The sequence below is a fragment of the Electrona antarctica genome, assembly GCF_951216825.1.
Source record: "Electrona antarctica genome assembly, chromosome: 4".
In the NCBI taxonomy this organism is placed as follows: Eukaryota; Metazoa; Chordata; class Actinopteri; order Myctophiformes; family Myctophidae; genus Electrona; species Electrona antarctica.
The window spans coordinates 24,719,307-24,732,869 of record NC_136809.1 but is presented as its reverse complement, the minus strand read 5'-3'; the positions used below and the strand labels follow the sequence as shown (position 1 = coordinate 24,732,869).

Sequence of the window (13,563 nt, the reverse complement as noted above, 5' to 3'; positions counted from 1 at the left end):
CACACACACTCGCTTTCACATCAACGCTCCACTGAACACACACACACACACACACACACACACACACACACACACACACACACACACACACACACACACACACACACACACACACACACACACACACACACACACACACACACACACACACACACACACACACAGAGAGAGAGAGAGAGAGAGAGAGACTGCGGCCTAAAATGCTTTAAAATGTCCCATGGCTGATTCTGTTTAGAGCCGCATAGAGGGTAAGGGTACCATGTCATTTTAAATCAGATCACCCTTTTTTTCTAAGAGTTCTCCTGACCCCTTAAATCCATTATCTCTCCCATCCCATCCCTCTGTTTATTCAGCCTTCCTTCAACCATCAATCCTGAATCAATCACTCAGCTATCCTAATATAGACATTTATCCATTCAACCATTCACTCCATTTCATCCATCCATTGATACATCCATTGATCGATGGTCATATCTATGGTAAGCCGTTTAGGCATTTATTACATATCCTTGATATCAGACGTCAGTTTGCTACACTAGTTAAAAGGTAGCGTAAGTTATACTGTATTTGTTCAAAAACTACCTGACATCTCCATACCCCCCCCCCCCCCCCCCTATCTCTCTCTCTCTCTATCTATCTACCAAACAGTCAAACAAGAGATTGGCTTGAGGGTGGCCTATCACGTGAGCTTTGCAATGTGTCAGAGAGGTAGAAGGATCCACCTAATGCAGGTGTTCCAGTTGCGTCGTAGTAGGATGACGAAGGCAGCAACCTCACACATCTCCCAGTCTGCATCCCTCCCTCCACCCAATGAACACTCCGGATGTTACTGTGCCCCCCTCGACTACTGAACAGAGGACAGTGGTGCTGTGTTCACACTGGACGGTACAAAAGCTACAAAGCTCCACAGCATGTGTCGCTTTGTACAGTAGCTTTGTTTCTGAAGTTGAAGCCAGCTCAACTTATTTGCAGCTTTGTATCTTTGCATCTTCATGTTCCATCAAAAATTAATGATAGACTGTATCTTTGTGTCTGTCAGTGTGAACACAGCATTACACTGAGAGGTCAGACTGGTGCTTACATACGCTCATTACGCTGTTCATGGGACAGTTACACTAAGAGGTCAGACTGGTGGATACATACGCTGTTGTTCATGGGAGCAACCTGATATCCATAGAGCTGCATAGTCTAGCACACACAGAGAGAAACACACGAGGAAGAGAGAGGGGGGCACACAGCATGCAGTCACAGGAGGAGGAAGAGGAGGAGGAGGAGGAGGAAGAGAGAAGGTAAAATAATTGTTAGTGCATGCGGAGAAAAGAGGCTGGCTGTGTGGACACACTACAGAAGGACAGAAGTGTCATTTTTCAACACATCTGCAGGTGTGGTTTGGGGCCAACACACACATTTTATGCGACATAACATATGTTTTATGTGAGCCATTTAGGATTGAGGAAGATTCTAAAACGCCTTCTAAAGCCTGATCTAAGTTTTCTAAAACACTTCTACTATTTATTAAAAAAATAATAAATGTATGTTGCTATATACTGAACTGTAGCAACAACTACCCCAAAAGGGGTTCCCGTCCTTAATGGATGACATAAAATAAGTCACCTGTTAAAGATGAGATTCTCATCAGAATCTCATCTTTGACTGTGACACAAGATGTGTTTCTGGGCCACCACATTACACCTGCAAATGCATGGAAAATAACATTCTCGCATGTACTGTATACAATACGTATGATGGAACGAACAGTAGGGGAAAATCTGTTTGGGAACAACAGGATACAATATCAGAAAAACAATCATAATTATACTCGCAGCACACAATATAAACCTTGTCAAGTGTGACTACACTAATGGCCAGATTAGCTTGGGCACTTCCATTTATTTTCTAATTAAGCAATATTACACGAGAGGGTGTGCTTTACTGTCATTAATGGCACGCCTGCGTTGCTGCAGAAACGAGCCGATAGGCGAGTTCCGTAGGCAGCACAGAAGTGCCATTAATGTCATATACTGTAGCACACCCTTGAGTGTAATATTGCGATTATACAACAGTTACCCGTAAAAAAATAAAATAATCACACATCAACTCAACTAAGATATTCGATAAAAAAAAACATGATTTTTAAAATAATCACAGATGTAGGCATGTAGCCACTACAACCGAAAATGTCCCTTGAAAACTGCTAGCCTAGCCACCCAACCGGATCTGCTCTGGGAGAGCAGTGAGACTCAGCACAGCTGATCTTTATTATATCTTTTGATTAGGCATTCCATCATGCTCATTTAAGCATGGCTAGATGGCTATTTCAACCAATCAGTTTGCTTCTTTGAAACGACCTGTTGTATATAGCAGTATCAAACACTTCCTGAAAAAACTTCCACAGTTCTAAAGCACTGTACTGGTAAGGCTTGAATATTCCACTCAACAGTTTTACTGAAATATATACTGCTTGGAATAAAGGTGTCTTCAAGAAGCCCAGGTTGGGTATAAAGGCTCATGGTTCTCATACATTACAGTACAGTACAGTTACAGTACAGTACAGTTCTGATCCACACACTGTCACATTAAGACACACTTTAGCAACCTGTGAGCTTCAAGGAGTAGCTCACCCAAAGAATAACTTATTTAATCATTGAAAATAAGTAGGTTTTTTTTGGGTGAACTACTCCTTTAAGTGATTTTAATAGTTGAATAAAATATGTCAAATGAATTAGAAAAACGTATATTATAATAAATACAATCTGTCAAAGTTAGGCAAATCCCTGTCATAAACACAATAGTAACAATTTGTCTCTTGACGTCTTGAGTATTACTACATAGCATACAGATAACATGTTACATTAGTATTATTTCATCACAGGAATTGTGGTGGCCATGTTTGACATGCTGAGTTCCTTCCTTCCTTCACTCATTGGTGACAGTTGGTCAGCTACTGCTACTGCCACATAAAATATCACCCTCTTGGTCCTTTTATCACTCACCTTACCAGGGCAACTAAAGTCTGAGTATATGATAAACAGAATTATACACTTTGAGTTATATGATAACAATTTGTCTCACATTGGATAGGCCTTCTCATCTGAATGTCTCTGTCCACCAGAGGGCACTGTGAACACCAAATGCAGCTGAACTGATTTTGGGAGTTTTGAGAAGGGGGAGTTGGGGGAGGCGGATGGATTGTTATGTCCTAGACAGGGCATATACGGTCACAGGATAATGCTGAATTTGCACCAGCAGTGGTATATCGCGTCCGCGTTCTGAGAAAGCAGCAAGGTTATGTCTATCTATGGCAAGGAGCAACCTCCGGTTTCTCCACTGTGACAGGAGGTGGACTCAGCAAAACGTGGATTGGCAATAAAGGTTAAGAAAGGTTCAAGGTGAAACAGAGCAGCAGCCAACCACAAGTACACTTTGGTTTGACTAGGCGTGTCCTTGGCGTACAAACTTGACACCACTTTATAACAGGCAGAAACAGACAATGGAAGTAGTGAACATTGATGACTAAACTAGCAGTTGTAGTCACTGCATGGCCTAAAATAACCTAAAATGTATATAACACGCCACCAGAGACGAGCATCAAGTGTCTGTCTGCACTTATCTGTATCTACACACATTTTGTTCTGTGACTTTCCTTTTTTTGTGTGTGACTATGATTACGGTGTGTGCTGTGGATTACAGGTTACAAGTTAAAATTTCAATGTACAGGTGTGTAGATCCCGTATTTAGAAGTGCTCAAATCAAATCTACAAGCTCTCAAAATTTGCAACATACTGTATCTACGTTCATGTTCTCCTCCCTCCCTGCCTGTGAGCTCTACTGACAGATGCTTTACTGGCTCAAGCTGTTCGGGCCAGTTGCACCACAAGTTGCTTATTTACAAGGATGTCATGAAAACCCCAGACACGCCCATTTGGTGTGATTCCGGACATTGGCTTGCTGCTGCTGGTGATTCAGCTTCAGCATAAGGGTAGAAAGGCTGTGACATGTCTTCCCATCCTGAAATAGGGGGAGCTGAGTGCTAGAGCACTCGGTGATAGAGCAGGTTCTCTTCTCTTAAGAATCAAGGAAAAAAATCTCCTTATACAGTAGGCTCAACTTATGCTCACAAATAAGTTGGAAACTATATACAATTTTGTATAGGGCACTGGATTAGTCCTTGGTGTACATCTGTTGTATGTTTTATCTCATAGACAGAAAGAAAAGAAAAGTAACACAATTTACCATTATCAAAAAATCACACTTGTGTGAAGTGAGGGGCACTCTTATGGTACAAACACACTGACAATAACTTCGATCCTCAGTTAACTCAAAGACAACAGCCTGGTAATCTTAGACAGTTTTACTGTATTTGAGGGAACTTAATACACAGAAGTAATTCTCACACACACACGCGCGCACACGCACACACCATCCTCTTACTGTACGTTCTTACCAGCTGGGCAGATTTGTCAGCGTCTCCTTTCCGCCCTTTCTTCTCATTTTTCTTACGGAAGATCTCCTGCAGCTATAGTGACATAGACGGAAGACAGACAGTTGCAAACACAGACAGACAGACAGGAAGACCGGGAGTGGGAGAGACACAGACAGGTTGTCAATACTGTAGTGCACTATTGTGCACAATAGCAGGCACTTTAGCCCTGTGCTCAGGTGGCTCAGTGTGCCTGCCCACAACTGTGGAGGCTGGACTTCGAATCTGCCGCGGTGCATCCGGCTTTGTCGAGCATCTATACCAGGGGTGGGCAACTTTGACGATGGAGTGGGCCACTATATTTCCACACTCACTCCCTAGGGCCATATATTACTGTCGTAGCAAAAATAGCCGATCTACAAGCACAAAACGCGTCTAGATCGGCTATTTTTGCTATATTCGAATTTAAATCTTGAATAATTTTTTCCTATTTTTGAATTGGAATCCTGAAAATGTACATTTTTATGTAATTTCAAATGCCTTTAATTATACTTGTGTTGAGCAATGAGCTACAAATTTAGTAAGTATAGGGTCATGTTTGCATGTTGTGGAATTGTAACAGCTGAAACCAACATATCAGTATTCTGACATTAACCTGAGGGCCACATTAAGTGAAGGTGGGGGCCACATGTGGCCCCCGGGCCGCCAGTTGCCCACCCCTGATCTATACCAACACAATTAACCCTTCGCTAAATCCCACCCAAAAAGCGATTGTCCCAGGGACGTGCTGGCCATTGGGAAATTCGGGACAACTCCCGAACGGCCGGTCTGGGCCAGGCCGGTCCAGTCCAGGCCGGTCTGGGCCTCCCGAACGGCCGGTCCAGTCCAGGCCGGTCTGGGCCTCCCGAACGGCCGGTCCAGTCCAGGCCGGTCTGGGCCAGCCGTTTTTTTTATTTGTATTAATAAAATAGAGGGCCTCTGCAACTCCACTTCCCGGGGTTAATTATGGGCCCACCACGTCCCTGGATTGTCCAATGCCAATCCAAATAGTTTAGCAACTGTTGCTATGCAGGTCAAGCTTTCACCACCTCATAGCTGTCAATGTTATTTTGCATGGCTGTGTTGTTGAACATTTACACGGCTTAACGTCAGGAAAGTTACACGACTGACCCACCCAGGTGATGGCAATAATACTAATGACCAGTGAAAACTCCTGTCGGGTGGTTGTTAAAAGTTGATTTCTCCCTCTGTCATTACCTCATATTTCTAGTTTATTTAAATAATGTCATGCACATTTGCCCAGTGCATAGCCTACTGCAGGCCTGATGACTAGATTTAGAAGACATTTTGAAGGTTTTGCTTCTGAAATGATCCATTATTTATATGGAGAAATCCCGTCATTTAACATGCATCTCAATGGGTGAGGATAGCTTGACCTGTCTCTTCGCTGCTAATGTGCCTATTTGACAAGGACGGGGTTGGGGAGGTACTTAGCGAAGAGCTAATTGGTCCGTGTTCGGGGGAGGGAAGCTGGGCATGGAAGGCGAAATTTGTCACTGCACAAATTCCTACTGGCTGGGGCGGCACCGCGGTCATCAGGGAGTGTTGGGCGGGAGGGGAGGAGTAAGACGAAAGCTCTACGTCCTCCCGGTGGGGGCTCCTCACTGGCAGGTGAGTCAGTAGGATACAACAAAAGTGACAACACACAAATGTGTGTGGGGAGGAATGAATTGGCATAATGACTAAATTGGGAAGAAAAAGGGGTGAAAAGAAAAGATGCAGTGGCAGTAACTCACCACCAGGAACTCCCTCTTGTCCACCATCTGGTTGCCGTCAGCATCAAACATGTTGAAAGCGATCTTAAAACCGGCATGAGGCTCTAGACAACACAACCAACAACACAGACACACACACACACACACACACACACACACACACACACACACACACACACACACACACACACACACACACACACACACACACACACACACACACACACACACACACACACACACACACACACACACACACATACACAGTATTAAAGGTGATCTTAAAGGACCAGACTACAGTAATGTGAAATATACTGTGAGTGATAGTTAAAGATGGAGTGCCAGTTTTTCATTTATGAGGTGACAGTACTCTATTAGACCCCTTGGTGTGGTTGTTATGTGCAATGATGTCTTCCCTTTGTATTTAGGGTTTCTTCCTGGAGGCTGAAACCTTGACAGTCAAACGTGCCAATGAAAAAACAGTGATATAGTGACATCACAATATCACCCCCTACCCTAACCCCTCCCTCTTTATCATACAACAGTAGCTGTGGGTGTGGCTTCAGTTCAAGTGGATCACCACAAATCACCACCCACAAGGCAAACCAGGAATACTTAATGAACTGGTGAGCATGTCCACATAAAAACGACATTTTAACAAATACTGTACACTTTTTTGGAAAAATTCTTCCTCCTTAAATAATATTAATAACACATGATGATCATGTGTTAGGGTGGAACAAAATCACGGCACTCCATCTTTAACAGGCATGCAACATAAAAAGGTTGACCATTTTTCAAAGCATAGCATAGCATTCTTCTTTTTTCCCCATTGCGGAGATTTCTAACACTGCTGAAGTAGGAAAGCAGAAAGTAGAAAAACACACCTGTACTGGTGAGGTGCTGGCTAAGAAGAAGAACAGAAAGGTCTAACGGGAGATTCTGCAGACTCAGAACTCCAAAGCAATACTAAATTAAAGTATTACATCCAAGTTATGAGACGAGCGGTCTCTCCCTTAGAACTTGACATAGATAATCACAGAGCTCTTGCTATGCAAGTCATAAGTCTCAAGTGAGTTTCATGTACGCCACAAGTCATGTAGGGCATGTCTCAGGTAAATTCTCGTGTCACTGTGTTCAGGCCAACTCAAGTCATGACTCAAAGTTCCAACTTTCAGGTTTCAACGACTCAAGACTCAACGAAAGAACGTTTTAGTGAGTGTTAACAAAATTATTTTATTCGGGACTCTCAATCTATCATCCACCTAGCAATCCTTACCTCTCGTTGTTGGTTTTCAAATGGCAGATTAGGTTCAGCGTGGCTGTAATCTCATTTGATATTTTTCTGCTTGTTTTACAGTGCTATTTGTTTTTCCAACAACAAAAAATGTTGCGTTATTAAACAGTGGAATCATTCCAGATGTCATGATGATCAATTAGTGGTTTAAAAAATAATCAATTCCGCAATGCATCGTGATTCAGCTGTGCAGCAATGCAATGCAGCAATGGGACATAATCTATAATCGTAGGCTAAATATAATTCAAATATAATTATAATACTGTATATAATATTATATATAAAATCTGTTGTTCAGTATATCTGCTTGTATTGACTGATGAAAAATGTGCCATGTTATGCAGCTATAGAAAAATGATGCATTGCAAGGCCTTGTAGAATCCAATCGAGTATACCTGGTGAATCGTAATCAAATTCAATTGAATTGTGAAGGCAGTGCCAAAGCACAACTCTGTGATCAATGTTGATTCTTGCATGATTGCACTGCGTGCAACTGACAACAGGATGGAGTGATCTCAATATTAGGTTTTTTCTGCCCACCTAAATGTTTGGCAGGCCATTATTATAGTTGCGTGTATTTGATTGTGGTATTTTGAAATATACCCGAGAAGGCATCTTGCATGAACAATGGGGAAAATAATTCAAAACAAGACTCTCGCATCATCCACATCAAGTCCAATTTATAGACATGCAGGTCGAAGTCAAGTGTCCGTAATTGTTTTGTTTTTTGCGATTCAAGTCTGAAGTCACAAACATTGTCAATAGTCTCCAATCCACAGTTCTGGGAAATCCAACACAGTAAAAAATGTAAGTTATTGTTAGGTTAAGGGAATAAGGTGGAGAGCTGGATTGGACTCACTTGTCAAGATGCAGAGCAGGAAGAGGTACTCTGTGTAAGCGATGATGCCTGGACCAAGAGAGAGTTAAAGAATAGGTCAAAACTACACACATGATGCCTGGACCAAGAGAGAGTTAAAGAATAGGTCAAAACTACACACACACACACACACACACACACACAATGTTTACAGATGTTCAAAGGCTACTACCTCCTGAGACACACAGATGTATGTGCACGCACGCGCACGCGCATGCGCGCGCACACACACACACACACACACACACACACACACACACACACACACACACACACACACACACACACACACACACACACACACACACACACACACACACACACACACACACACACACACACACACACACACACACACACACAGGCATGAACACACACGGAGGTAATCCTTCCTTTTATGAAGATAGCATCTTAAAATCTGTCTTCTTTAACTGCCAGAGGCCATTTGGCCACACACCGTTTGATTTTCCACACCCTGAGTGTCCAAGGTTAAGACATTGGCTATAAGTGGCTGTATAGCTGTGTGTGTGTGTGTGTGTGTGTGTGTGTGTGTGTGTGTGTGTGTGTGTGTGTGTGTGTGTGTGTGTGTGTGTGTGTGTGTGTGTGTGTGTGTGTGTGTGTGTGTGTGTGTGTGTGTGTGTGTGTGCACGCTTACACAAGCGTGCATGCATGCATGTGAGTGCGTATATGCACACCTATGTGTATGTTTGGATAAGCAAGTGAAAAATGTTTCAGTGGTGATCCATTCTAGCCTAGGGGCCCATTTAGGAATCTTTGTAACCATTCTCTCTCTCTCTCTCTCTCTCTCTCTCTCTCTCTCTCTCCCTCCCTTTCTCTGTTTCTTCCTTTCCGATCGTCAAGATAGTTCAGGGTGACTGGCTTGAGTGTTACGGGAGACTAGCTCTGTGTGTGTGTGTGTGTGTGTGTGTGTGTGTGTGTGTGTGTGTGTGTGTGTGTGTGTGTGTGTGTGTGTGTGTGTGTGTGTGTGTGTTAACATGACACCATTGAGGACCTGTAAGGCTTGTGTTTTTCTGTGATGGTGGACTCCATTGTGTAGACAACCTGTAGTTTTCCTTCGTGTAGCCTGAGCTAAAGGCCACATGTTGTTTTTAGACCAGAGGGCAGAAAGCCAAAACCACACACTGTATACCTGTTAATGTAACGATGTCCCTTCATCTATGTATCTGATGGGACCAGAGACTGAGACGAGTGTATTGTCTCTCAGTCTATGCATTTTCAATGTTTCGGCATTGGGGTGTAAGATTGATACAATTAAACATTGCAATTGTATTTGTCACGATACTGAGAAACGATTTTCCATGCATTCCATGGATTTCTTAACCCTAGAACACTAAAATCAACTTTTGTCACACCATCACTAAACCCGGGTATGTTTTACCCGATGTAATATATTCCATAAAAAATATTTTATGAGGTACTCTTCTTTAATATTTCAACATAAAATTTCAAGGAGATAGGGAGACAAAATCGGTAACAAATGTGGGTATTATTTTCAAAGTATTCCTGAAAAAATAAATAATGGATTTGGGAACTTCTTCTTTGGTCCACCAATTCCTGGTACATGTGAGAATGGTCCAGTGGGAAAACAAACAAACAAACAAACAAACAAAAATAAAGTACCCATTGTGGATGTATGGGATTTTTTCACTGGCGCCTCACACTAAACACCTGCCTGTAGAAAAAAAAATCACATCCGTGTGAAGTGAGTGTGGGGGTCCCCGGAAGTTCCCGACCCACAGGAACGCGGCCAGGTTGCCGGCCCGGTTCCGGCAAACCGCCCCGTGTCCGAAACGGGGAGTCTCCGGAACATCCAGACCCCCAGGAACACGCCCAGGGGGCCGGCCCGATTCCGGCGAGCCGCCCCAGGTTCAAAATGGTTGAGAAATGACAGAATTACCGTGTGGGGGTCCCCAGGGGGTCCCTGTACTGTACTGTACTGTACTGTACTGTACTGTACTGTACTGTACTGTACTGTACTGTAACACAACAAACCATCATATATACAGTTACAGTTAATGTGTGTGTGTGTGTGTGTGTGTGTGTGTGTGTGTGTGTGTGTGTGTGTGTGTGTGTGTGTGTGTGTGTGTGTGTGAGTGTGTGTGTGTGTGTGTGTGTGTGTGTGTGTGTGTGTGTGTGTGTGTGTGTGTGTGTGTGTGTGTGTGTGTGTGTGTGTGTGTGTGTGTGTGTGTGTGTGTGTGTGTTAGGCTGTGCAACAGTGGCCAACCAAAAGCTATTTTCGTGCTCGGACAGACCCAGGGACCCAGGGACAGACCCAGGGACAGACCCAGGGACAGACCCAGGGACCCAGGGACAGACCCAGGGACAGACCCAGGGACCCAGGGACAGACCCAGGGACAGACATCTATAGACGAATGAGAGATAAAACACATACCAAGGGGTCCTAAAAGTGTTCAGAATCACTGATTGAACGTTGCCATCGTTCATAGTATTCAATGGACGTTGCTCTGTTGAGATTATAAATATCTTTACTCATCTTCTATGTGTATTGAAGTCTAGAAGGACCCCAGTGTCATAGCTTTTTTTTTAAGTTCCAGAACATTTGAAGCCATGAGTGTTTGCAATAAATACTGTTTACTTTAAACACTACTAAAAGGATATACAAAAGTTTCATTGTGTTCAGTTGATATCGAGCTGTCATCCCTTGTCTGACATTGGGGCTCCACGGTGGCTGTGGTGATTTGCTTTCGCCCAACACTACCTCTCCATACCAACTGCAAGTATTAAATAAAAAATCACACCCGTGTGAACTGAGTGGTGCAAATCCCCCCCCCCCCCCCCCTCTCTCTCATTAGCAGGCAACAGTGCATTTCTCTGTCTCTGTTTCTGCCACAACAGCGCCCCTACTGGTACTCATGAGTCACACATGAGTCACACACATTAACACAAGTCACATAGGTTAACACGAGTCACATAGGTGGTGAACACAGACATTGCTGTTCCTTGGAGTGGTTGCACCACTCAAAAAAATGCTTACAGTATGTTGACATGTACAGCAAAATGCCTTGTTGAATGCACCGCAGGACTGTTGCCACAGAGAATCACACTCTCACACACACACACACACACACACACACACACACACACACACACACACACACACACACACACACACACACACACACACACACACACACACACACACACACACACGCTAAATATGCTCAGGCAACAGCATTCCTCAGTCTGACGCATAGCCCTCACATCCATGGTCGTCTCCTCCGACAGCGGTAATCCGAGGCCATTCCCAGGATTCTATCTGTCACAGCACGGAGAGGAGAGCATGTCCTGACATCACTAAACACACACACGAGCATGCACGCACGCACACACGCACACAGGATGGCATCACCACTCAACAAAACCTCTCTATATATCTACTGCTTGTTCTTTCTCTCTTCCTAAACCACATATTTGTTCACAGTGTGTGTGTGTGTGTGTGTGTGTGTGTGTGTGTGTGTGTGTGTGTGTGTGTGTGTGTGTGTGTGTGTGTGTGTGTGTGTGTGTGTGTGTGTGTGTGTGTGTGTGTGTGTGTGTGTGTGTGTGTGTGTGTGTGTGTGTGTGGTCTGCAGTATTCTAGCAGTCATTGGAAAAGCCACACCTACACTTGTTGACTATGGAATCGTGCATTTCCTGTGTCAGGCACCAAACAGTATATGACATCATCAGGGATGGAGATGTGGAGACCCTGATGTCATAGTAAATGCGACCCTGATGTCATCAATATTGGCCAGCAACTCTACATCTGACCTCAAACCCTTAGATCTCCATTGGATATATGGCAGAACCTGTTCTGACATTCCATAATGTTGAACCTTCCTCTACGATGTCTCCCTTTTGACTAATACCTGTCCATTCAAATTTCAAACTCTAGACGGGCCTGCCCCAAAGTAATTAGTTCAGCCGCGCGCGGCAGCCGGCGAAAACTAGAGTTCTCAACAGGCCCGAAAATTAAGGCCCGGTCCTACCTGGGCCCTCATGAAACCCTGTACAGTGTACACTCAAGAGAATGTCCCTGCTACCACCCTTAGATCTCCATATACTGTATGGAGCTCACCTGTTCTGTTCTGACATTCCATATGTTGATCTGACCTCATCAAACCCTGTAGACAAGACATGCTCCATATATGGCCAGTACAGAATTCATTCCATGTCTGACCCCTCCATGGCAAAGCGCCAGCGCTCGCCCAGCAGTCTGCCGTTAACGAGGCGGATGCGTGCACGCTTCTCGTCCTCAGGCGTCTTACTGGTAATATCTTACTTCGCCTAGGGTGGTAGTGGCTCAGGGGTAGAGCCCGGGCTCCCCCAGAGTTAGTGTCGAAGTGTCCTTGAGAACGACTCTGAACCCCTAATTGATCCTGATGTGCAGGTTGGTCCCTTGCATGGTTTCATCTGCCGGATGAAATCATGTGGATCGGTGGATGAATGTGTGTGTGAATGGGTGAATGTAATGCATCTATTCTAGTCTAGAGAAGCTACTGGGTTGTCCGTCCGCTATGCCATTTGAACAACCAATTCCCTTCACCACGAATAAAACTTCTGACAATACAACTAGGGGGTCACTGATCCTCGTTAAATAGAAACACTGAGAGGGAATATTTGAGGGGTGGACAACATCGCGGCACAACACTCGAGGTACGTCGGGACAGGTCAAAACACAGATCTTTTAAAGACATCTTCTCGCTTGCTTGCTCGTGTCGCTGGCAATCAGGATGCTTTGGACATACAAGGTTTCGATCTGCCCGACAGTAGCAATTTACATTTTCCTTGCCATCTCTAAATATTCCTTCCTTCCTCTCCCTCTCCCTCTCACCCCCCCTCCCCATCTCTATCTCTCTCTCTCTCTCTCTCTCCTCTGTTCTTTTTTCTTTTCCTCTCTCGATCCATCTTTGCAGAGAGGCAATGCTGGCCCCTGGGGACTGAACCCAATACAACACACAAATTCAAACACATTTACACAATCACATCCGCAGCAATGTGACACACACTAGCGAAATTGTGAGAAACTTACTTAGTTAGTTATTGGCAGTGTGGAGGGGGCATCGTGTGGTTTATATTTAGCACTGGGGTGTGTGCGTATGTGTGTGCGCGTGTGTGCGTGTGTGTAATTATGACGATAGGGACATTCTTCCAGGCCTGTTACACGCTCCTGAAG

At 44.2% G+C, this 13,563-nt stretch overlaps 1 protein-coding gene across 3 annotated transcripts in view; it reads right to left on the bottom strand.

Moving 5' to 3' along the window:
- micu3a (mitochondrial calcium uptake family, member 3a) overlaps positions 1-13,563 on the bottom strand; it is a 70,023-nt gene that overhangs the window by 35,841 nt on the left and 20,619 nt on the right. For 2 of the 3 annotated variants that reach the window (XM_079499399.1, XM_079499400.1), the window contains exons 5-7: positions 8,352-8,399; positions 6,217-6,299; positions 4,445-4,516 (exon numbers count right to left, since the gene is read on the bottom strand). In XM_079499399.1, the coding sequence (XP_079355525.1) occupies positions 4,445-4,516; positions 6,217-6,299; positions 8,352-8,399 (203 nt within the window). Of the gene's footprint in view, positions 1-1,143; positions 1,189-4,444; positions 4,517-6,216; positions 6,300-8,351; positions 8,400-13,563 lie in introns of all 3 variants that reach the window. The other variant, XM_079499398.1, reaches the window with a different exon arrangement.